Source organism: Pituophis catenifer, unplaced genomic scaffold (genome assembly GCF_029215685.1).
Source record: "Pituophis catenifer annectens isolate HBS135680 unplaced genomic scaffold, rPitCat1.0.hap2 SCAF_1, whole genome shotgun sequence".
Classification (NCBI taxonomy): Eukaryota; Metazoa; Chordata; class Lepidosauria; order Squamata; family Colubridae; genus Pituophis; species Pituophis catenifer.
This window is the reverse complement of record NW_027256881.1, coordinates 78,753,923-78,778,966: the sequence shown is the minus strand read 5'-3', so window position 1 is coordinate 78,778,966 and position 25,044 is coordinate 78,753,923. Positions and strand designations below refer to the sequence as shown.

The following is a 25,044-nucleotide window of genomic DNA, read 5'->3' as shown; positions in this document are numbered from 1 at the left end:
AATAAAGCATTTCAGGATGCTTTTTGATTAAATATGTTATGCATGTTTCCATGGATTATATAAAAGAAAAATGTCTATTTGAAATAGATACAGTACCATATTTTTCACTGTATCTAGCACAGTCGCGTGTACCACTTTTTAGAATACCTGTATGATTTTTATTACCTCTTTTGCATTGTTAGGAACAAGTCATTTATTTTTTGTCTCCATGTATGTTGCAGGTAGCCAGATGCCATCACAGACTCCTGGTACCCAATCAGAATCTAGCTCCCATCCTGCCTTGAGCCAATCCCCAATGCCACAGGATCGAGGTTTGTGTTGAAAAATAATAACTGTGGAGCATAACAAAATAAAGATGAGAAGAGCAAAAATTGTTGATCTGCCTATTAGAACCAGGAAATTCTATGTAAACTTTTCTCAGCAAGAACAATTTCTCAAGGGAAGAGTAAATTAAAAAAGATTATCTATAAGGTTTTTAAAAAGACCTTAATGTTCTAAAAACATTCTGTATCAGAAGATCTTGGTAAATAGTTTATGGCACTTTAAAATCTGGATTATAGGAAACATTATTTATAAATAATCTGATTTAGAATATAGTCTCTATGGGATAAAAATGTTAGCTCATTTTCATACAAGAGTTCCCATAGTTTTCAAAGTATGGAAGTATTGTTATGATTTTGAACATAGATCATTAAATATATTTTCTTTTAAAAAGTAGGAATGGAGCTAACAGGCTGGAAATGAAAATTCTTGCTTTTCTCTTCTCAAAAAATGCCAGCATTGTACTTTGTCAAATTTCAAATATACCAGGGATAATCTTTTCTGAATAAGGGTTTTTAATACCATAGTAAATTATCATGGTCTTGCTGTACTGTCTCATTGTGGAGTGGAGTGTGTGGGAAGGATGAGTGATGAAACCTGCAAGTGTATGACAAAAATACAGAATCTCAACAGGGTTACTCAGGGTTATCCAAGAAGCCCAGGCAGAGCAAGCAGGTACCTATATTGGACAGCAGCAATATAGGAAGATGCTAGAAGCAAAAGATCACTTTAGTGACAGAAGCAAAGGCAGTGTGTGGGTGAAGGCAGAGGTAAACCACTACTTTATTTTACCAAGAAAATCATATCGATAGGAAATATCAAATCACTGACAATGCAGTGCTGCTCATGTCAGATAACACTCAAGATGCTACCGGGGAAGAGCTGAGACTCTTTTAGAGTCTTGAGGATTGGATATTTTCAATCAGAAGATTGCATTGTTTACTACTCAAGTCTTGAAAAACAAAGAAGGGACAGTGTTGCTTTTATAGTTAAAAAGAGTACAGCGAGAACAATACTTGGCTACATTGCAATCAGTGATCAAATAATATTGATTAGATTTCATGGACAAGTGTATGCTTCAACTACTGATGCAAATGAAAAGGAGGCTTATGAGTTTTATGATCGAGTTCAATTTCAAATCAGCAGAAAATGGAAGGAAGATGTGATGCTTGTGATTAGAGATTGGAATGCCAAAGTTGGAAACATTCAGAAAGAACATGTAGTTTAACTGTATTATCTAGGAAGTAGAAATAAAGAAGAACAACAGTTTCTGCCAATCTAATGATTTCTTTTGTCATTGCCAGCACAGTTTTACAACAACAAAAATGAATATTATATACTGTATATGAATAACACCAGAAGGAGTATACAGAAGTCAAATTGGCTACATTATTGATAGGAGGAGGTGAAAGAACTGTGACAGGGCTGACTGTAAAAGAGATAATGAATTGATTTTTTTTGATGTGCAAGTTCTAAATTAAGCTAAAAAAGAAGGTCAACCAGTTTCCATGATATCATCTTGAACATACATCCACCATTGATGTTTCCAATAAACATCAGTTAATTAATTAATTAATTAATTATTATTGCTGTCTATTCCCCCATAGTGACTCAAGGCAGAATATAAAACCTCATTTAAAACAAAAAACTAATAAAAAGAATCACGGACAAGGCCCTTCTGGGTCCCACCAGGTGTATCTCACTCGGGGATGGGACCCTCAGCATTCCCCGCCTCCTTCATATTTGCTTTGAAGTCCTGAACCTTATTGACACACAGCCAGAGGAACTGTGAAATGAATTTTAGGATGATGTTATGAATGAATGAGAAAGGAGACTGACAAAAATCAAGAAACAGAAAATGGCAAACAGAATGTTAGAACAAACCATGAAAGAGAATAGAAGCCAAAGCCAAGAATGACAAAGATCTCAGGAAGTTAATAAAGAATTTGAAATAAGAAGCAGAATGATTCTTTATCATTCCCCAAAAATCTCCAAATTCAGAAGGAAGTTCCAACTTTGAATTGGTATTCTAAAGGATGTTAATGGATAGGAGTGATTGATTCTAAGAAAAACAAAGATGGAAGGATAATAGTGAAATTCTATATAGTAGATACATTAGTATTGAAAACAATTCAGCAGATATTCTTGACAAGTACCTCTAGTATTACAAGGTGAAATTAGGTCAGCACTTTCATCAATGCCAAGTTGAAAGGCTACAGATATTTATGGAATATCTGCAGAAAGCAACCAAAGAAGAACCTGCAATTTTTTTTAACCAACTATACCAGCAAATCAGAAAAATAAAACAGTGACTGACAGATTGGAAAAAGTCAGCATACATATTTGTTGGGAAGCAACCAACCTGTGATGGAAGGGGGATCAAGCACAGACTAGCCTGGAGTCACTGCGCAACCACAAAAAAGGCTAGGTCTGACTCCCTCCCAAGTTCCTTTCTGTCTATCTAATTGTTCCCAGGAATAGGCTGCCAGACTGGGAAGATTCCTTTATTTTAGGCAGAACCTAATAAGATAGTTAGCTTGAAGTCTGCACATGTGGGTCTAGTTGTTTACACATACCAATATCAAAGAAAGAAGATGTAACTGAGTGTGCAAACTATTGTAAAATATCTTTGAATAATCCTTAAACTGAGGTGCAAATGGTTCCTATAGTCTGCAGTTTTTCTGGAAATCCGTTCATAGTCCCATTTGAATGGTATGGGAGTATGAAGGGATTTCCAGAAAAATTGCAGATAACAGGAACTATTTACACCTCAATTTGAGATGCAGACAACACAGACTCATTCCTAACAGCCTTCCAAGAAGCTTTTTGGATGAGAGAAGCAAAACATCTTCATAAACGTCTTTGTTTTTTGTCAAAAAAACAAAGTCCATTTGCCTGCTGAAAAAGCACCTTTGGGACAACTATGACCTGGATGACTGAGAATCTCCATAGGCCAAGTAATATGATTACATTATTTCTGATGCCCACCAAATAATTGAGGAAGCCAAAGAATGCAAAAAAAAAAATCAATATGTGCTTCATTGATTACAGAGGGACTGTTGATTATGTCAATCATGTCAAGCTGTACTTAGGAAAATCAGAATCCCAAAATATCTCATTGCCCTTGTGCAAAAATATACACAGGTCAGGAAACCGTAATCCAGAAGAACACGATGAACCAAAATGGTTCCAGGTTGGCAAACGAGTGACACAAGGTTGTTTATTTATGCAAGTTATATGCGGAATATATATTGAGGAAAGCTGAGTTGGAAGAAGATAAGCATGGTTTTAAGGCAGAAAAAACCAACCCATCAATAAACCTCTGCTATTCGGATGACATTACTCTGATAGCTGAAAATGCAATTGATCTGGTGTGTGTGTCCATGATGTTGTATTGTTTCATTGTATATGAATGAAGTCTTTGCCATCCTCATGATTCACTGGAGAGAACCAAACAGTTTTGAGCCCATGTTTGTGCCCTTAAACTAGGGCAGAGAACTATATAAGTCTTAATGCAGGGATGGAATGGTGGAGATTTGCACAGAGTGGTATGTCCTGTGCTCCATGATCCCTCACACTGTGCTTTTCTCTATTTTGGGGAATGCTTCCAGCTGAAATTATTGATTGAACATCAACATCTTCACTGACTGACAGCCTGATGAACTGCAGCAGAGAATAGCATCCAACTCTTGAGTTGCAGGGCCAAACAGAAATGCTGTTTTTATGAATAATTTATCATAACCTGCACTTTGAAAATTTAAACCTTAATCTTCAAATTGCTCTTCTGGCACAAGTTTACTGCGATTTTGTTTCCAATGCATTATCCTGATGTTTATCTTCAAGAGAGCTGGCTTTTTTATTCAGAATATTTATTGAATCCCTTTCCATGCTATGACTGATCTTTTGTGACCTAACTTGTTTAAAATGCCCATTTGTTTCATGCCACAAAAACAACATTTGTAACCAGTGAAGTTACATTGATTTTGCCAACGCATTTCTCCAAAGCTTTTGTTTGTTCTGAGCATTGCGCACATAAACATGTCTGGGCTCCCTTTTGTGCCCTACCATTGATTAGAGACCTCTTTGAAATGGAAAACTTGCTTGAACCATTTTCTACTGAACTTAGAAGATGGAGGGAAAGTACCAGTATGGTATTCAAAGGAAAGGTGTTTATCATTCACTGATAAAACTCAAGTAGAAAATCTTTCCTGTTGAAAATACCTAAACTGCAGGCATCTGTGGCAGTTGTTTAAACACTTCACTTACTGATCCAAACATTTCCAACTGAAAATACTAAAGGACCCTCCAATTTCTGGCAGTGTTTGTGTTCCTTCTAGCAAAAGTGCCATATTTTCTTTCCATATTGAAAGAATGAATAAAAGAGCACTAATGCATTTATTTAAAATATCAGTGCTCTGCAGTACACTGTTAGTTGAGCAGTTTATGGGATTTGCTTTGCTGCTGTAAGATTGTCAGCATTCTTGGCGTAGCCAATATATGACTAACCCCAAATCTTCTCACTTTTAAGAAAGCCATTAAGACCCGACTCTGACACAGACATTAGGGATCAATTGAATAAAAGTCCCCTTTGATTGTTCTGTCATGTACTAATCACCATATTATATTTTGTATTTATGTATTGTGTTTATTGGTATATAATGGTATGTTCCCTTTTTATTTATTGTTTTTATGCTGTACACCATTCAGAATTACGTCATTTGATCTAGGAAGTCCTATAAACCTTGAAAATAAATAGAAGATAAATCAGAAACATTAGCAAACAGTTAAATCACAATTATTTTTAACCCAAGGAATCTAATTTTATGTTGTTATTTTCAGTTGAATAGTTCGTGTTTCTAAACTTAAAAATAACTATGTATCACATTCTAACAGAGTGCATCGCCACAAATATTGTACTGTTTATATGTGTATGTGTGTGTGATACAGATGCTCCCTGCACTTCATCAGTAAGAAATTTGATTAGACCGGTTACTTCAAAATTTCCTTTGCTGTTCATCACCATTGCAATGTTTATAGAAATTCATCTCTGGGAAGCAAAGATCGAGCAGCATTATCAAAGTAGATCGGTCTTGGGGCTATCAAATGAGAGTAGCAAAAATGTGGGCAGACATTAGGTTTTTGCAAAGACTTTTTGCAAAGACTGTAGCTCTTTGCTGACATCTGATGTTTATCCTAATTAGTACAGTGAGGGTGGGGGGTGAGTTTCTGCCATGCTTCCCTGCATCCTGTTTCTGCCTACCAGCCTGATTTCACTCATTCTGCAACTTAGGCAATTCTTGGCTTAGTCTTCGAGCTCAGGCCAGTCCTCTGATGGACCACAAAAGCTTTCTTTGCTTTTTAAGATTGAAGGCCCAGCTGGGCCACCCGAAGCCTGCAGTTCTAAGATAGCTGCTATTCTCTATCCCTGATAGAATTTAGAGGAAGTTAGATACAGCACAGCAAAAACACATGTGTCTTTTCTCCCATTTACACCTTCTCAGGCTGTCACCCTGCTGAAGCTGAGGAGCTGTGGTCCATTAAAAATGAGTCTGGTTTCCCCCAATAGGAATCATCATTAGACCTCAGCAGAAATAGAGGATATATCAGCCTTAAACACAAAAGGGAGGGCAAAGCAAGAAAGGAGAGTAAAATGAATTGCTAATTGCTCTATTGCTAGCTCAGAGTTTAAAGGTTACTTCAAAATATTTGTAGAGAGAGAAAATTGGGGGGGAGTGACTTGTGACTTGAACCACAGGAGAATTGGAAAAAATCATATTTTCTTATATCTATATTAAAGTTAGTATATATAATTTAAAAGTCATAATGACAGTGTCATGAAATACGTGTTTAAAATAACATAATAAGTATTCCTTGATTTACAACCTGATCATTTAACTTTTTAAAAAGCTACTTATGTTCTGTCCTCAAAGTGGTGCTTCCCCTGCAGTGATTGCATTTTGGACAACTGGCTCACATTTATGACTAATTTTAATATCCCATGATCACATGACCATGATTTGCAATGTTTTGGGCTGGTTTATGTCAAACAGCAACCCATTCAGAAGAACCAATTCACTTAATATAAGAAGAAGCTACATCTGGTTCAAAATGCAGTGGCACAAGTAATAGGCACCTGTCTGCCCATATGTTACCATTGCTGTGTGAGCTGCATTGGTTACCAATTGGCTTCTAAGTGTAATTCAAGATGCTGGTTATTACCTATAAAGTCCTGTATTTTTCCCCACCTAGTACATTATGGCAGAGTGGTGGATGTGCTTCATGTTCCTTTCTTCTATTAAACATCATTTTGTGGGACCAAGTAAGTATGCCTTATTTGTCACAACACCCACCCTCCGGAATAGCAGCCTAGAGATAAGGACAGTGCTCCCTCCCCTAGGCTTGGGGATAATGTATTTTTATTTGGTTGTTTGGGAGCAAAGGGTTTTGCTATTTTGTTTTATCTTTGTTGTTTCTATATTGTTTTAATCTGGGTTGTCTATGTGGAGTTAAGTTTTATCTGTTTTATGGATTTTTTTGATTTTGTACTATGCTCATAATCCATTGGAATTAAAGCAGATATAATTTTAAACAATAAACTAAATAAAAAAAGGGAAAACACACACACACACACACACACACACACACACACACACACACACACCCCAGACATATGCAAGGACACAAATTAGGGCTTAATTATGAATCTTTTGTTTTGGATTCTAGATATTACCAGAACATAAAATAGTTAAATATTCTTTCAATTTTTTGTACAGGTTAAAAGAGGTAATTTCTCAATACGAATAAAATATAAAACTGATGTTTTATTAAAGGATTAATGAAAAGTGATTAACTATATCCCTATATTGTTAGAGAACTCCCGCAAAACCCATTTGTTTGGCACCCTTGGTGCTCTTCTTGGTTTGAAATAAGTATGCCCTGTTTCATCATGCTTGGATTAAAATAGTACATAGGGAACAGCTAAAAATACAGACTCTAATGCAAACATTAAATGGTCTCATGCTGTTACTCTGGCATACATTTTCATGAAGAGGGTGCTTTATAAGCCTTTATTTATTAAGGAAAATATATATGGGTCAGGATTAATTAAAAAAACTTTTAATTGTTTTCTCTTTATAATTTTCACAGCAGTACATAGTTAAATATTCATGATAATGTTGATGATACGCTAAAGGTCTGGAGTTTCAAAATCAACACAGGTTATTTAACCCTTTTCATCTGATGCATCATCAGAGATTTCCTCAGAAAATCCCAAAGCTCTGGAATAATTAGAAGAAAGTAATGAGGATTTAATTAGTCCTTGAGATACACTAAAATAGGACTACTGAGAACTTCCCCCCCTCCCTTTGTTTGGACATGGAATGCAAGGAGATCTGATGCCATTTCAGATGCTGTGATACGCTGGAAAATGTATTCCATAGCTGGAGGCAGTTTCATGGCACCATTCTGTGCCTGACAGATCTGCACCGAAGATACCCATCATGACAGTTTCTGACAAAAACTCACATTCACCATCCTTTGCCAAGAGCCCGTTTTACATTCTTCTTCCTTTGGGGTCTTTCTTTCTTTTTTCCTTCCCCTCATTTATATGCTCTATGTTAGCGTTAGTGTTTCATCTTGCTTTTTCCCCCCATGGTTTTTGCATGGGGGAAGGGCAGGAAGGAAAGGGGTCCATAAGCATGTTTGAAAAGGAAAAAAAAGCGGATTGCAAAGAATCGCAGTGGGTAACAAATTGGAACCTTATAGAATCCAGGTGTTGCCAAAGGAAACCTTTGACACACCTGCATGTAAGCATTATCTCAAAATCAAGCTCTTATTTAATTTTAGATCTTCAAAGACATGGTATTTATTAAGAGCTTCAATGTAGTAAATTTCAGTGGAGTGGAGATTGTTATCCAGGAGGAAGCAAAAACAGAAAGGATGCACTCTGGCATTTTATGGTTGGGTTTTTATTTTTTGGATGCACAATAACAAAATGAATTTCTGTTGCTTCATGTTCTTGATTTACTTACTCCTTTTCATATTCTTCTAATAGCTATATCCTGTCACTTCATCATCCATTTATTTTCATTTAATGCAACATTAATAAATTTCTCCATATGGAAGTCATGTGTACAATTTAAGGAATTTTTCCCCTTACATTCCCCACTCAGACTCCATCATCATTTAGCACTGACATTTGATAAAAAGTCTCTTTTTCCTAACATCTGTTTGCCATCTCTAAGTCAGATGCAAAGGAATAAAAATCCTAATCAAACTGCAATTCAAAAAGCACTTTCTAGTAGGGCTGTTTTTGATCATAAAAGGATATTCTATCCCATTTTTCTTCTGAAGAGGATTTACAACTGATCTGCTGCATAATAAAAACCTATTCACACTGTTATTTTGTATTTTTATACAGTTACTTTCTGGTTTTATGTTCTTTCAGGGTTTTTTTTTTTTTTTTTTAAATCCAAAGCAGAAGTACAGTAACATTTTAAACTTTGCTTTTAAATCTGGTTTGTTTGAAAGGTCTCCAGCAAGGTTCCCAATTTGCTGACACTATGCAAAATGCACTTTGCTGGTTTCTTTTTCTGGTTTATTTGAACAGGGAAAGGAGCAAAGTAATTATATGCAAATGTATGCAATGAATCTTTGCTTACCACTAATCCGCTATGAGACAGAAGCAATTTCCACTATATAGATGTTACCCAAATGCTAGATGCGTATAATCATTTGTGCAGTGATCATGTAGCAGTCAATGGAGTGGATCAATTGTAGTTTCTAAAGATTATTAATTCAGCAGCTTTGGGGCAACTAGGAAAAAGGCCCTGTTTTTTAATCAGACATTTTCCTCCGAGAAGCAAAGAGGGTTTTTAAGTAGATTGATAAATCAGAAAGACAATCTATATAAATATGATATTTTCTCTACAACTGTTCTCAGACTATACAAAGTACCTCTAGTAATGGGGTTTTATAGGGTATGGGAGAATTTATTTGAAATTCTTTATAAAGCTTAAATAACTCTCAAGGACAAGCTCACATGTAGTAAATTAGAAAATTTGGAGAACAGTAGAACAAATGCTTCACTCACAAAATTAAGGGAGATGAGGGCAGTCATTGTGATCAACATTGTAAAGCAGTTGTATTCTGGTAGTAACTTCCATTTTAATTTTGGTTCTTAACCTCTCAAGGATTTAGAGACATGTGGTATTGGGAATTAATTCACTTGTTTAGGGTGTCGCCATGCCAGTGGTGGGGTGCCCCCAGTTCGCACCAGTTCTATAGGACCGGTATAAAACCGGTGGGAGGCTCCGCCCTTTGCTCGCTCGCACGTGCGGCCCCATTGCAAACCGGTAGTAAAGGTAAGTAGAACCCACCCCTGGTTATACCCAATGTTTGTCAAGGACAAAAGTTTTCTTTTGCTGCTGCCATTTTTAAAAGAGATGTCAGAGTACCAAACTAACTTTATTCTTGGAGAATCTCAGTGCCAGTTTCAGCACCTGATAGATGTTAGCCTCAAGTCCTCAACCAACTTCATCTGGAAATCCAGTTGATTTAGTTGCTAAATGTATAGCCAAAAAAAAAAAAAAAGCTTATATGCAGAAAGAAATGAATGGACAGAGTGTATGCAAAGATAAAAGGCAGCATTTTCATCAACTGCTTGGAAGAAGAAGACAAGTTTGAACTAAATAATCATATCGATACAATAAGTCATCTCAATTGAAAATTTCTTATATTTTTATTAAATAGCCTCAGCCCCAGACTTTAATGAGAAACAAATTAGAATCATTCTCTGTTGAAAAATGTGTGTGTGTGTGTTTCTTATCAGTCTGTTGGTCTTGTTGAGCCTTTTGTACTCAGGATAATTATTTCAGAAAGTGCCAATGTGAAACTGTCACTTAATATTATAGCGCACAATTTGTTTTCAAAGGTTTCCCAATCTTTTCTAAAGTAGAGTTTGGGAAAAATCTCTGGCAAAAATTCTGAAGAGCTGTTGTTAGTTAATGTAAATAATTCTAAGGTGATCTGAGTTGGCATAAGGCAGATAACTGTCTTATATGTTCCAAAAAACATGGCTTCTTTCGATACTTTGCTCATTTCCTTAAATTTGATGACTTCATCTTCATTGTTCCTATTAACAATGGACATATTTGAAGATTCTTAGGTGATGTCCCTCACACTGAAATGTCTTAGCACTTTTTTTGCATTCTAAGGACAACTACATTCCAGAGTGTAGTAGATCCTATGCTTTTCTCAGTGCAAGATTAGCTTTTTTGGGGTGGGGTGGAGAGGGAGAGTTCCAAGCTGTTACTCTAGGAAATGACCCCTTTTGTATACATTTCAATGCTGCCTAGGTAGATTTAATAATTATTCATGGAACACAAAATGTTATTTTTCCTTTTTCTTGTCAGCCACTTCAAAATTACTATTCAGAATTCTTATCACACACTCCCAACTGAGTTCATTGGCAATGCAAGTGGAAGCCCTCATTTTTCACATGATTTTTCTCCCCTGGGTTTCTCAGTATGTTCAAAGGATACTCAGAGCTGATATTTATTTAAATCTGTTTGTGACATAGCTAGATTTTATCATTTAACATATTCTTCCTCTCCTCCAGAAACTTTTACATTCCTTCCTTTCTTCTTCCTTCCTTGAATTCTTACCCTTTTCTGTCTTCATGATGAACCCTTGCATTTTGCTTTTACTCTCTGGTTCCCAAGATTAGTTGTGCATTCAAATTACTGCCAGCAGCCTGCTAATTCAATTGCTTTGAACCTGTCTTGTCCATTAATCTATCTTCATTTTGAATTCAGAATAAATATCTCTCTCACTCAACTTACTGTCTTTCTTGATAGGCAGAAACAAATGTGGCACAGTTAATGATTATTTAGAGGAGCCAAGAATCTCTCAGCCATCTTAGCTAGCAGGCACTGAGGAAACAGAGAAGTACAGTCAAATTCATGACTGTCAAAAGTCAGCAAAAATTTCTTTACTCAGAATGAGCTTTGGTTTAGGAGGGAACCAGACTCCATTCTTTCTATTCCATATGCATTGTTTATTTGTTTGCTTGTTTGTTCAATTTATAAGCCACTTCAATTTTCCAAACAATTCTGCACAACTCTTTGGCAAATTATTAAGCAGTTTACTATGTATTTTAGTTTTGATTGACTGTTTTCAATTACCTTTATTTGTAGATTCACTATTCTTTGTAGTTTAGGGAAATCCTAGCAAAGAAGCATCCATTCATCCTTCTCTAGCATAGTTGCTAGGAAGTTGGAAGATACTCAAACTGATTTCTTGGCCTTTTGGTTTTCTAGAAATAATATTTCAGTTTGTCTTGTTGGTCATGACAATGTACCTAGACCAAGTAGACAGCACTTTAATAAAGCTGATACAACCTAAAAATCTGAAACATGGGCATTGACATCACAACAGTCAGCACATAGTTCAGCTAGGTATTATCATGTGTATAATGAAATGTCATATGTCTTTGGAGTAGGCTCTAAATGGAGAAAGTTGCCAATTTGGAAAGATGTATTCTCTTCTATTTCTAATTATAAATAATTAGAGAAGCAATCATAATTGGAAACAGAAAGAAGACATTATTTCTTGAATTTCATGAAGGGAAGCATGCAGTGGGGCACCCCAAAGCTCTGTCTTGGGCCCAGTACACTTCAAAATCTTCATAAATGATTTAGGCGAGGGGCTAGAAGGGGAGGTCATCAAATTTGCAGACAGCATCAAGCTGGGCAGAATTGCCAACACCTTAGAAGACCGACTCAGGATTCAGAAGAACCTTGACAGACTTGAGCATTGGACACCATCCAACGAGATGCAGTTCACTGGTGAGAAAAATGAAGTCCTGCACCTAGGCAAGAGAAATCAAATGCATAGGTATAGAATAGGTCAGTGATGGCTAACCTTTTTGCCGGTCCGTGCCAAAAATGGGGGTTGCACACATGCGTGCCCACACCCATAATTCAATGCAGCCCGCACCCCCTACAATGTGTGCACAATCCCTCCACACTCCCCCTGCTTTTGGCACATGATGGCATGGTAGGCCCGTTTTTCGCCCTCCCCAGGTTCCAGAAGCTTTCTTGGAGCCTGGGAGGGTGAAAACATCTTCCCCGGAGCTGAGCTAGGGCAACGCTCGTGTGCCCACCGATATGGCTCTGCGTGCCACCTGTGGCACGCATGCCATAGGTTCGCCATCACGGGAATAGGTGATGCCTGGCTCCACAGTAGTAATTTGGAAAGGGATCTAGGCATCTTGGTGGACGCCTAGCAATGTGCTACAACTGCCAACAAAGCCAAGTCCTAGGATGCATCAACTGAGGGATAGTATCAAGATCAAAAGAAGTGATAGTACCACTCTATACTGCATTAGTGAGGCACGCTTGGAATACTGCATCCAGTTCTGGTCACCATGATGCAAAAAAGATGCTGAGGTCTTACAAAGAAAAGCAATAAAAATAATAATATGATAGCTGTCTTCCAGTACTTGAGGGATTGCCATAAAGAAGAGGAGGTCGACCATTCTCCAAAACAGCTGAGGGCAGGAGAAGAAGTAACAAGTGGAGGATCAACCTAGAACTAAAGAGAAATTTCAATCAATGAAATTGCTCGTCTCCAAAAGTTGTGGGTGCTCCATCACTGGAGGTTTTCAAGAAGAGATTGGATAACCATTTCCTCGAGTAGGGGGTTGAACTAGAAGACCTCCCAACCACATTATGCTATATTTTATGTTCTAAAAATCCTAGAAAAGTAGCTAGTAGGCATCCTAGAAAACCAGTGGCCTTTGGAATTGATAAAGTACACTGATTTTAGGTCTGATTTAGATCAGAAACTCTTCAGCAGTACAACTTTCTAACATTTTGCTAGAAATCAGAAGAAGCTGAAGAAATACATTCCATGGGAAGATATTCTGATATTCCATGTTTTCTAACCAAATTCTAAAGTATCACTATGCAGTAAATTGTTGGAGAAAAGGAAGTTGGCATTTTTGTTATTAGAAACGGTTTACTTTTGGATCAGTTTGACAATCAGGAAATAGTAGATTAAGGATCTGCATTTTAACTATATGCTACTTGTGGGTTAATTTTAATATAAATTCCTTTGTGCAGTGTTTACAGTTTACTCAAGATCATTAAGCAAGATTTGTATAAGGAAATTTTGGATTTTTCTTCCCAAACTTCCATCTGGGGGAATCTGTCTAATCCTTCCCCCAATTCCAATTTATCAATGATAGATGATATTAATTTTAAGGATTAGGCAGGAAGAAAATAAAAAAGGAGGGGATATACGTAAATATCATTGCTGCTGTATGTAGATGAGGTTTTTGTCCTATCAGAAGGAGAATTGGTTGAGAGATTTAGCCACTTAACTTAATAGCACAGCTGGTGGAACTCCAGGGGGCCTTGGGTAAAGCTTTAGTTGGGTCATTATTTTCTGCCTTCACCAAAGCAATTCAGTTTGTGAAGAGGAATGAATAAACAAATAAAGACCAAAGACCGAATACAGAATTAAAATAGAGGATTTTAAAATATATAAGTGTAGAACAAACATCTCTAGTCTCAACAAATTTGGCATCCTTAGCAGTCTTTTCAGTAGAAGACAAATGTGCAAAGATGACAAGTTGTGTGAGAGTTATTTCACCAAAGAAGCATTTTTAAAGCATCTTTAGTTGAATTTATGCAAAAAGCTGTGTCAGCAAGATGCAAATCTTAGCAATCGTTATTTAAATGTTCAGGGTGCCGAACAAAAAGTTTGTTATTGTAGCCCAGTGAATTTTTATTGGCTTACTACTACCCAAAAATGCCCACTAGAACAGCTTGAAGTTTATGTTAGCTAATAAAATTGCTTGCCAAAAATCCTTAATTTCTGTGGCTGTTGTACCAGCAAAAATAAAATAACTGGAAAGCAAAGGTGGAGTGGGGCAGGGGGATGTGTCGGTAAGATTGAAAGTGATGTGTCAGGATTTGCATTGACCTGGTTTTTCTTCCCATAGTCATTTATAGTCTCATCTTCCCTGGTTTTAACATTCAGAATTTGACATTTTGTGAAGTGGTTGATGGTGTACTATTAGGGTCTTAGTTAAGAGAGCACCTGCCTTCGTTTTCCACTGCTTCTTGGATTCTTTTCCAATTGATTTTATAATATACCTTCTACGGTATCTTATCCAGTGAGGGAAGTGCTCTATTAATGCAGATGTTTAAAAGATAGTGTTTTGCTAATGATCTAATCTGTCGCCCATAAGTATCATTTAAGGTACCTTATATTCTGAGGAGATAAATTCTTTTGCAAGTTTGTAGCTACAGTATTTCACAACCAGCCAATCATCTAAATTTGGTTTTAGAATTGCTTTTGTCCTGTGATAGTTAAGCTTTCAACATTTAAGCCTAATAGACCTTTTGCATCAAAATTCATTGCTGTTGAAGCACCCTGTGTTTGTTATCAGTATCTTCTCATTCACCAGATTGTTCAGATTTGATTACTGTTAATGTACATTTAATAATAGTGTGCATGCTAGAATATATTTATCAGCCTCATGTTTGATTTTGTTAGTCCAAGAAGGACTATAATTATGTGCCAAGAGATTCAGTAGTAAATTAAAAATTTGTCACTGAAACATGTAAAATATTATATTTGTAAGGGACTGTAACTGTAGTTGGCAAATCAAAATAGCTTTTTATGTTCAAGTACTTTCTTGCAAATAGTGTTGCTTAGCAAGGAATGTTTATGTGAAATATTAGGAGTCTTAATTATTCAGAATGTTTTCACTTCCATTTTCCATGTCTTTCTCATATAGTTTTTTCCCCGTTGTTTTATAAATGTATAAATTCTGAGCTCTGGGAACTCTGCTTTATTAGCAGAGCTCTGGGAGAAGTTATATATGAACAACTGATTTATACAGAGAGAGTGACAAATCTGTGAAATATAACTTTTTATTAGGATTAAAACACAATATTACTGAAACATTAATTAAGATAATCTTGCTTTTGGACACAATAGTTCTAGTGACTTCTATGACTTTCTTTTCGTAGCTTGATTCTCCAAGGGCTCATGATTTGTTTAAGGCATTTATGAAAAATAGCTTTCTCAAAGCAGGATTAGGATTAAAATTTCTGTACTAATGATCTGATAGTGGAGGAGCTTTGTCATAGACAGATCACGTTCTGTCTATGCTGTTTAGATTAGCATACACCCTTGTATAGGAGCTAGCAGTTCTGTTGAAGATCAGGCCAATTTGTGGAACCCAGAGATGGCCCTAACAGTTGGCATTAGTGCTTCTAAGTACAACTAGTTGTAACAGAACTCAAGAGACATCTTGATGTATTAGCAAACTGAGTGTAATGAAATTAGTAAGGAAAGGGCTATAGTGGAGGAATGTAACATAATCCATAATGTAGATGGAAATGCAAATGAAGGAATTTTCAGGAAGGATTAAATCAAAGATGGAGTTTGGGTACTTTAAGTGGCTTAGCCGAAAAAGAAAACAGTACTAGTGACAGCAATTAAACAGGACAAATTTATTGACCTCGGTTGAGTTTGCAATGAACAGAGTAGTGATGTTTTTTACACTGTTTGGCATCTCCATCAAGATATTGGGGGATAGAATCCAGAAATGTTGGAACAATTTTCAACATGCTTTTCAAATGAAATTGATCAGATTTGCAGCAGTTTCTTTTCCAGTGTTGAGGTAGGTCATAGGGTACCTTGACAGATAACCTTGATAATTGCTTATATATTATCCTATTCATATGGAATGCTTTTCAGCTTTTATTTCTTGACGACATCAACAGAATACATGGAGAGCTAAAGGCCATCTTCTGGTTGCTCAGACTTTGCCTTTAAATTGGCCAGATTTTAACTTGACCCCATGGCCATTGAAGGAATTGTTCGGTGTCTGCTTGGTTTTTTTTAAAAATGTCCTGCCTTACTTAAAAGAAAATAATTATTTACTTAGATATGATGATTGAGAAAGTGGTGGCCAATACTGAGACAGCTTTGTCTCAGTTCTGATATAGATTTTGTTAGTATGACCCTGCTAGCTTTCCAGGATCTCTCAGCAATTATAATGTCATCAAGTAGGATATCTTTCTGAGACACCAGTGAGTTTGGATCTAAAGACATTACTCCCATGGTTCCTACTTTAAAAAAGGTGCTGGGACACTATAGGCATGTGATGTCTCAAGAGGATTCTCTTTTATCTTCTGTGGTGCTTAACATCTAAATGAAATAGCTAAAGGTGTTCATTTGAAGCTTTGGAATGCAATTGCATCAATATCCTGATGGCAACCAGTGTCACAATTCACCAGCCCCAAGAAAGTAATCAGTCTTCTTGAATGTTGCCTAATCTTACGATGATTTAGAAGATCAAGGAGCTGAAATTAACTCCAGAGAAGACAATATAATATTGGTAATGCTTGAAATGGAATCAGTTTGGTATGTGGGATTGCACTTTTCAATAATCAGCAGTTTGGGAGCACTTTGGGATAGTGCCTGTCCTCTAGAACACTTCATGGCCAAAGGTTCATCTGTCATGTACATGGAATATTGGCTTCACCTATAATGCTTCTAGGCTGTGGAATAGACTCCCCAAGTTTGACTCCTTCTTTCCCTGTATTTAGAAAAGTCACAACAGCATGACATTTTTCTTAAGCTTTTAATTGATATTTATCTCAGTGCCATTGTACTTGTGCTGGTTTTAAATTTTGATTTCGGTTATATTGCCTTTACAGTTACATTTTGTATGTGGTGCTTTTTAAAATTTGCGTAAGTAACATTGAGGATACAGATAGACTGAAAAGAGAAGTATAAATTCAGTAATAAATAAAACCAATAGTGAGATGGAGACAGCAGACCAAATGCAAAAAAGTTTCCCTAGTGACAGTGCATTAACTCAGTCATAAGTGATATAAAAATATCACCAAAATATATCTTATTTAATCTGTCAGACCAGAGTGCTTGTGTGCATTGCATTTGATGGGTGATGGATTGAATGAAATCAAATGGCCAAAAGTATTTTCAGAATTGAGAATTCTCTCTATAATTTTTCTGGAGTAAATTACAGTATTTGACTAAAATGTAAAATTAATATTCATATATCTTAACATTAACCAAAAAACTTTGGTTTTTTGTTTCTAGCACTACATTTAAAGCACAGATAAGCATCATTTTTTGAACTGGGGTATTCACTGGTCTTATATTATGGTAGGAGGACAAAAGCAGGCAAAACTAGTAGTTGTGACATGATGCAAAGGTCTACTCAAATTCATATTAATAATTCATATGGAGGTAGCAAAACCATGATCTTCTCCATATGAATTGTTAATATATGGTTGAGATTTTCCCTTTAATCATTCCCTAAGCATTCCTAAAGCAAACAAATGTTTTTTTGGTTATAACAGTGGACCCAACTCCCAAAATAGAGAATAGGGCAATAATAACAGCCTTTTGGTAACAGAGGCAGAAGATGAACAATGGAAGCCAGAAGAATTTTAGGAATGTCTATTGTGTCATATTCTGAAAGACTGTGATATTTCTCATATAGGTTAGAAGGGATTTGCAAAAAGTATGTTTGAGAAATTGTTATTAAGTATAACTAGAATTTCCTGTCTTCTCATCTAATTTTATTTTAAGATTTATTAATCATCTTTGTATAACATTGTCTTATTTGTATAGATGTGATAAAGTCCAAACCACAGCATTACTACTGTAGTTATAATATCATGTTTAACTACTTGGGATTCCAAGATTTAAATACTTCTATAACTCATGCTGCAACTCAAATGTCATGAGATTCAAAAGAAAGTACTAACAACATTCAATATTTACCTTAATTTAAGTTAATGATAGGGAGGTCCCTAATTTTTCTCTCTATCATGTCTATTTAACTTCAGGTTTTATGACAGGCATTCAAAGAAACCCTCAGCTGTCGCAATATGCATCTCAGCAGACTGGACCTTCTATGTCACCCCATCCTTCACCTGGAGGTCAAATGCATTCTGGAATCGGGAGCTTTCCACAAAGTAATTCAAGTGGTACTTATGGAACTCAGATGAGCCAGTATGGGCCACAAGGTAAAATAATTAACATTAATCAGTTTTCTATGACTTATTCTATAGAAAAATGTGCTACAGGTACTCCTTGACTGATAACAGTTCATTTAATGACCGTTCAAAGTTACAACAGTGCTGAAAAAAGTGACTTATGACTGTTTTTCACACTTACGACCATGGCAACATCCCCATGGTTAAGTGACCAAAATTCAAATGCTTGGAAACTGATTCTTATTTATGATGGCTGCAATGACTCTGAGTCATGTGAACACCTTTTGTGACCTTCTGACAAGCAAAGTCAGTGGGGAAGCCAGATTCACTTAACAGCTATGTTACTAACTTAACAATTGCAGTGATTCACTTAACAACGGTGGCAACAAAGGTCATAAAATGGGGCAAAATTCACTTAACTGACTCACTTAGCAACAAAAAATTTAGACTTAATTGTGGTCATAAGTTGAGGAATACCTGTATATGCCAAAGATCGTGGTCATATCTTTTCTTTTTATATATGTTCTAACTTTTTATTTTTGACCATGTTGGAAAATATTTAAAACATGCTTAGCTTTTCCATTTTTCCCTTTAAAATCCTAGCAAAATGAATAAAATCTATTTTTGAGAATGTCCTTTCATTTTTTTTCCCTGCAATATCATTATTAAAAGTGCTAGCACAAAAGAATACTAATATGTACTTGCTACTCCAACTTTTGTTTATTAAAAGCTGATTGGAAATACATCAGAATTTGCATATTCTGAGTTGGGGCAAAATGTTTTCCTCTCTCTTTTTTTGGAAAAGTGATCATAGTTGCAATTGCTTATCTTAATAAAGTCACCTAACATAAATATCTCTCACATGAGAATCTTGGAGCATGGGTAAAGAACAAGTTCATAAGTCTTTCCCCTTTCCTTATTCTTAACTAATGTTTATGGCTTGATGTAAGATGTAAAAATAATTTGGTGCAGGTACTTGGCATCTATCACAGATGTTTTCAGGATCTCAGCATCTCCAGTTTGATACTGACTCCCTTACAATCTGCCCTCAGAAGTTAGTTTCATGCTGTTTGACATTGCTCTGGAGTTCCACCATGGTTATTATGTATAATTGCAACACAGATAGCTTGCAGGTGCTCCAACCAGTAGAGCCACCAGAGTGACAGGACTGTAACCCCAACAACAGGTTGTGGTCCAGAAACAAAATGCTTCTTTGACAGACATAGAAACGAAATCAGGTAGAACTAAAACTGCTATTTCAATCTCTATACAGTACCATTTTTCTTCAAAAGATTTTTTTTGTAAAAACCATTCCTGTTGGAAAAAGTTCATTGGTTACTGTATACACATAAAGCTAAAGGTTCCCCTCACACATATGTGCTAGTCGTTCCCGACTCTAGGGGGCAGTGCTCATCTCCGTTTCAAAGCCGAAGAGCCAGCGCTGTCTGAAGACGTCTCTGTGGTCATGTGGCCGGCATGACTAAATGCCAAAGGTGCATGGAACGCTGTTACCTTCCCACCAAAGGTGGTCCCTATTTTTCTACTTACATTTTTTACGTGCTTTCGAACTACTAGGTTGGCAGAAGCTGAGACAGTAACAAGAGCTCACCCCATTATGCGGCACTAGGGATTCGAACCACTGAACTGCCGACCTTTTGATCGACAAGCTCAGTGTCTTGGCTACTGAGCCAGCACATCCCTTATATACATAGAAGATGCAAAGTAGTTTTGTAATAAATTCTTATTATTAATCTTCCACACTCAACAGTAGTTTTCACATTTTGCATCAGACTTTTTTTATTCTGGAGAAGATACGTATACATCTTGTGTTGGACCTGTCCCCAGTAGGTAAGAAATTAGGGGGGAAATGTTTGCATTGTATTATTGTGCATTTCGCAGTTATATGTGTAAGATACCAATTCAGACTCATCAAGTTAAGGAAGTTAATATTTTTGGATAGATTGTATCAAGGATATATTTGAGACTTATTGGTTGATCAGTGTTAGTTTAGCTCTTAATATATAAATACAAAAATTGGCAATGATACAACTCAACCTTCCAAAATATGCCTAATTTTTCTAACAGAGCAACAGCCACTAATGCAAAGAGATAGGCCTGGCTTAGATCCATGTGACAGTAACAACCAGCAAACTGAATGAGGACCCTTCTTTTGAAACAATTTTTTAAAATTTATTTCTGGCACAGATGGTTCAATTTATTCAGTTCATTGGCAATTGAAAAAAATATTGTGCTTTGGCTTCTCAGCCAAGCAATAGTTCCTGACTGACTTAGGCTTGGAACTAAGCAAGATTGGATCCAATTAGTATTTGGAAGACAGATCTCTTGGGAATATCAAAGCTGTAGGCTAGACTGGGAAGCTGAAAAAGAATCCCAGAAGGTAGTGACAAACCCTTCTATATTGTTATTAAGGGAAAATATATGACTATCTCCACAAAGTCACTATGAATCAAGCTCAGTTTGAAGAAGACTTGCAGTGATTCTGCAGCTTTCATTTATCTTGCCATCATAAATTAGATCATTCTTCGTGTGTGGATCAGGGTGATACCAGTTTATTTTTACCATAGCAGATGATGGAATATTCTGAAAAATAACTATAACATAATCTCATAAAGCTAAGAGTGTGGGCTGCCTGAAATTGTAAGTAGTCTGTTACACAATGAAGCAGCCATGTACTCCGCTCACAATTTTTCAGTTCCATTGTTGAATTTTACATTCTGCAGCTTTGTGTTGCTATCTGCCCAACTTTAAATGTGTTTTCTATCCCTTCATTTTCATCATAGCAACTTTACTAGAATAAAGCAGCTCTCTGTTGTTAGAATATATAATATGAAAGAGATTGACATATTTTAGTGATACGGTATGATATGCATGATTGCGTTGGAGATCAAGAACATTAAACATTAGAAAATCAATTATTATTTATTAAACAATTTAAACTTGTGTGTCATCCAACTTTCAACTATGGGTGGCTCACAAAAATCAAAGTACTTTGCAATAAAAGAAATAATGTATAATCTAAACTACTGAAACAGTTATCCTAAAATAACAAAAAGATCATTGGATTCCTTCTGAAAACATTAGTGCTCTTCTATAGAAGTACAGTTAGACTACGATGATCTTTACTGATAAATTTCATAAACTTCATTACCTTTGATATGATGAATGTAGACATTGATAAAATTAGCAGCATAATAGCTTCAGTCACAACAGACTAATATACTCTTGCAAGTTGCAGCTGTTTACAAGAATCACAAGAACATTGCAGTCTTCACTTTAAAAGGATTCAGAAGACTTGGAGCTGTCTTTAGGGTGGAATGTTATTTTATCTACCTAGATACAGAATACAGATTTACAGAGTTGGAAGGGACCTTGTAAATCATCTAGTAGTGCTAAATATTAAGGGTGGACATGCTCCAAATTATTGGCAGAAATGCACACTGCTTTATAGCAGTCAGAGCTGATTTTTAGCTTCATATGAGGATGTTTGTAAATAAATATCAAAAATACTTCAACTGACAAGAGTTACAGATATCTGAACTTTTAAAGATCCTTTGCCTGCCATATTGTCCAAAGCTTTTTTAAAATTGTTTTTAAAGCAAGTGTTCTTTAAAAGTTCTGATATATTGTCTACTGATTCAAGGAGATAGCGTGCACTAGCTCAGCCAAGTATATGGAGAAAGATTTGCTGGATTTGCTGAAAAAATAAATAATTAAATATTAAGCCTGAAATATTGAATGCTCCAAAAGGGAAGCCCTTTTTAATAGCCTCTGAATGAAGATTGCAGTGTATACACTGGCCCTTAGATGAATTGAGAAGAGCTATACAGATAGTCCTCAATTTATAACTGTTCGTTTAACAACCATTACAATGACCTCAGAAAAAGTGACCTCCAACCCAACCTTGAAGGCTGTCACACCACCTGACTGGTATTTACAACAGTTGCAACATCTTGCAGTCATGTTATCATGATTTGTAATCTGCTCAGCAGCCTTCCAAAATAAAAATTAATTGTGAAAGCCAGATTCACTTAACAACCATATCATATACTTAACAACCATAGTAAAAATAAAATTGGTCTGGTCATGTGATCACTTGCTTAACAATTGCATCACTTAGCGACCAAAATACCAAATATCAGTTGTGGCTATAAGTCAAAGACTACCTTTATCTGATGATATGAAGTCTTCATTTTTGTGGTGTTTCAAATTGGATTTTTATTTATTTTAATTCCTCTTTCACATATTTGGTGATGAGATAAAATTATATATTTCTGGATATAACAATTATAAGTCTGTGTCGGTCAAAGTATTTTGTTGTGCTAGTTTGCATTTGTAAATGCCCAGACTCACTTAGGTGAAATGTGGAAATTTGATAAATAAAATAAAAATAAATACATTTCCAAGTTCTTTTGCCTAAAAAGATGTTGCAATAGTGTATACTTTTTAAAAATGTTAATTGCAATTATGGATGATTCATAAGTAGAGATTCAGTTCCAGATAAATCAAAGTTATTGATAGGAAAAGACAGTAGTAATACTGTTGTCATTTTAAAATCTACTGGGATTCTTAAAATTCCTCAATATACACCCTCAGTTTCCCTGTCATGGCCTGCCTTTTGTTCAGTGCCCTTATTTTATGTTTTTGTTTGTAATAGAAGATGTTGATAGGCAAAATGTAGTTTCCAGTTTTAGATCCCCAAATATTGTTGGACTTTAATTCTTAAGAGTCTTGGTGGCTCAGTGGACTAAAACTGCTGTTAAAGTAGCACTTAGCTGCCAGCTGCCTGCAATTACTGCGAGTTCAATTCTCACCAGGCTCAAGGTTGACTCAGCCTTCCATCTTTTCGAGGTAGGTAAAATGAGGACCCGGTTTGTGGGGGCAATAAGCTGACTTTGTATAAAATAGAACACCGCTTGGGGGGGGGAGCCCTACTAAGCAGGTATATTGAAAAGTATGAAGGCTATTGCTTAAAGCATTGTAAGCCACCCTGAGTCTCCGGAGAAGGGCGGCATATAAATCAAGCAAGCAAACAAACAAACAAATAAATAAATAAATAAATAAAATTCTTAACCAGATCTCATGTAGATGGGGGAGAACGAAACTTGTAATACAGCAGCATTTCAAAATAGACATTAGTCTTTGAAACAGGTTTGGATGATGGCTTGAACTGGCTTCCAGGAAGCAAATCATCTAACAACCAAGGGGAAAAAACAGTTCATCAGCAAAGGCTCAGTCTTATTGCCAGGATGGTATTTGTACTAAACCAATGTTTATTTCCTATCCCAAAGAAATATATGGAATAAAAATGAATTAAAATTACACAAGTGGATTGTAAATAACCTTCAAACCAAATAAAGAAATATTTCTTGCAGTAAACAGTTTTGTTGGCTGTCAAGTAGTTGAAACTATTGTATGTTGTGAATATAAAGAGCTGGAGCAGTTTGCATTATTCAGCAACTCACCATGGAGCTATCTTAACTATTGAATTTGTGTGTGAAAAGCAGTACGTGCCACAGTAAACACGCATTGTTTGTAGCTTACATTTTGGGGAGAAAGAATTCCTCTAGTGGTGTTATTCCCATTGCTCAGGTTCCAGGCACCAGGATAAGATGATCATGATATCACTTAATTTTCCAGGGTGGATATATATAATTGGGTATCACCAGCATACGGATGATACGTCACCCCATGGTGATAGATGAGCTCATCCAGAGGCCTCATGTAGGTGTTAAAAGAAAAAGTATCAAACCCTGCGGCACCCCACATTGTAGTGGCCAATGGCAAGAGCTCTCCTTCCCTATCACCACTGACTGAAATCATGCCTGAAGGAAGGAGATGAACAGCACAAGCTGATCAGGAAGGATGTACCATGGTTGATAGTATAAAAGGCCACCTTTTATGTTGAAAAAAAAAGTCAATAAATAAAAGTAGATCATTGTCATAACAAAACACACAAGCAACCCTCTACATTCTGCAGTTTGTATTTTTAAAAAGTTCTGCACTATAAATCTGTGGTATTTAGTTCCCATAATTGATTTCGAATCAGCCAAAAATTATTACTTTCTGATTAAAATCCTGCCATGTAATATCTGTGCTGTGATGTTTCAGAATTATGAAATGGGTCTCCTGCTGAATGACAGCAATTGTGCAACTCAAATTTCTGTTTTGATTTGTAGAATTCAGCTCAGATTTAAAATCCTAAATAATACAAATGGTTGATTACTTAGTTTTAGATTAGATGCTAGCGTTGAAGAAAACAACCCACTGCAATTAATCATTTATCCCTGAGCTTCTGTTTTCTTATTGAATTCTGAAAGCATCATCTTTCACCATTCCACTCACATCAGCACAGGCTCGCTTTATGCTGTATGTGCCACTCCAATAAATATCTGGGCTTCAGGCAAGAATGAGAAACATAAAAAACAGTAATTTCCATGGTTTTAATTCATAACTTTTGAAGCACCGGTAACTTTAAAAGAGCGAATAAGAAGTGAAATACCACTTTCAGGAACATTGTTATTGTTGCATAGTAAACCCAGTATTTGAATAATAGCCTCTTCATCGGTTCACATACAATGTTCTGGCTGCCAGAAGTTATGAGCAGGTGGCAGAGAAGAAATCCTTTGCAACTTTTATTAAGCTAAATTTT

At 36.1% G+C, this 25,044-nt stretch overlaps 1 protein-coding gene across 1 annotated transcript in view; it reads left to right on the top strand.

Annotated features, from left to right (window-relative positions):
* Positions 1 to 25,044, top strand: part of ARID1B (AT-rich interaction domain 1B) — a 449,938-nt gene that overhangs the window by 347,479 nt on the left and 77,415 nt on the right. Inside the window, exons 7-8 of the mRNA XM_070932635.1 lie at positions 222 to 311; positions 18,225 to 18,404. Coding sequence (XP_070788736.1) covers positions 222 to 311; positions 18,225 to 18,404 — 270 coding nt within the window. The remainder of the gene's footprint in view (positions 1 to 221; positions 312 to 18,224; positions 18,405 to 25,044) is intronic.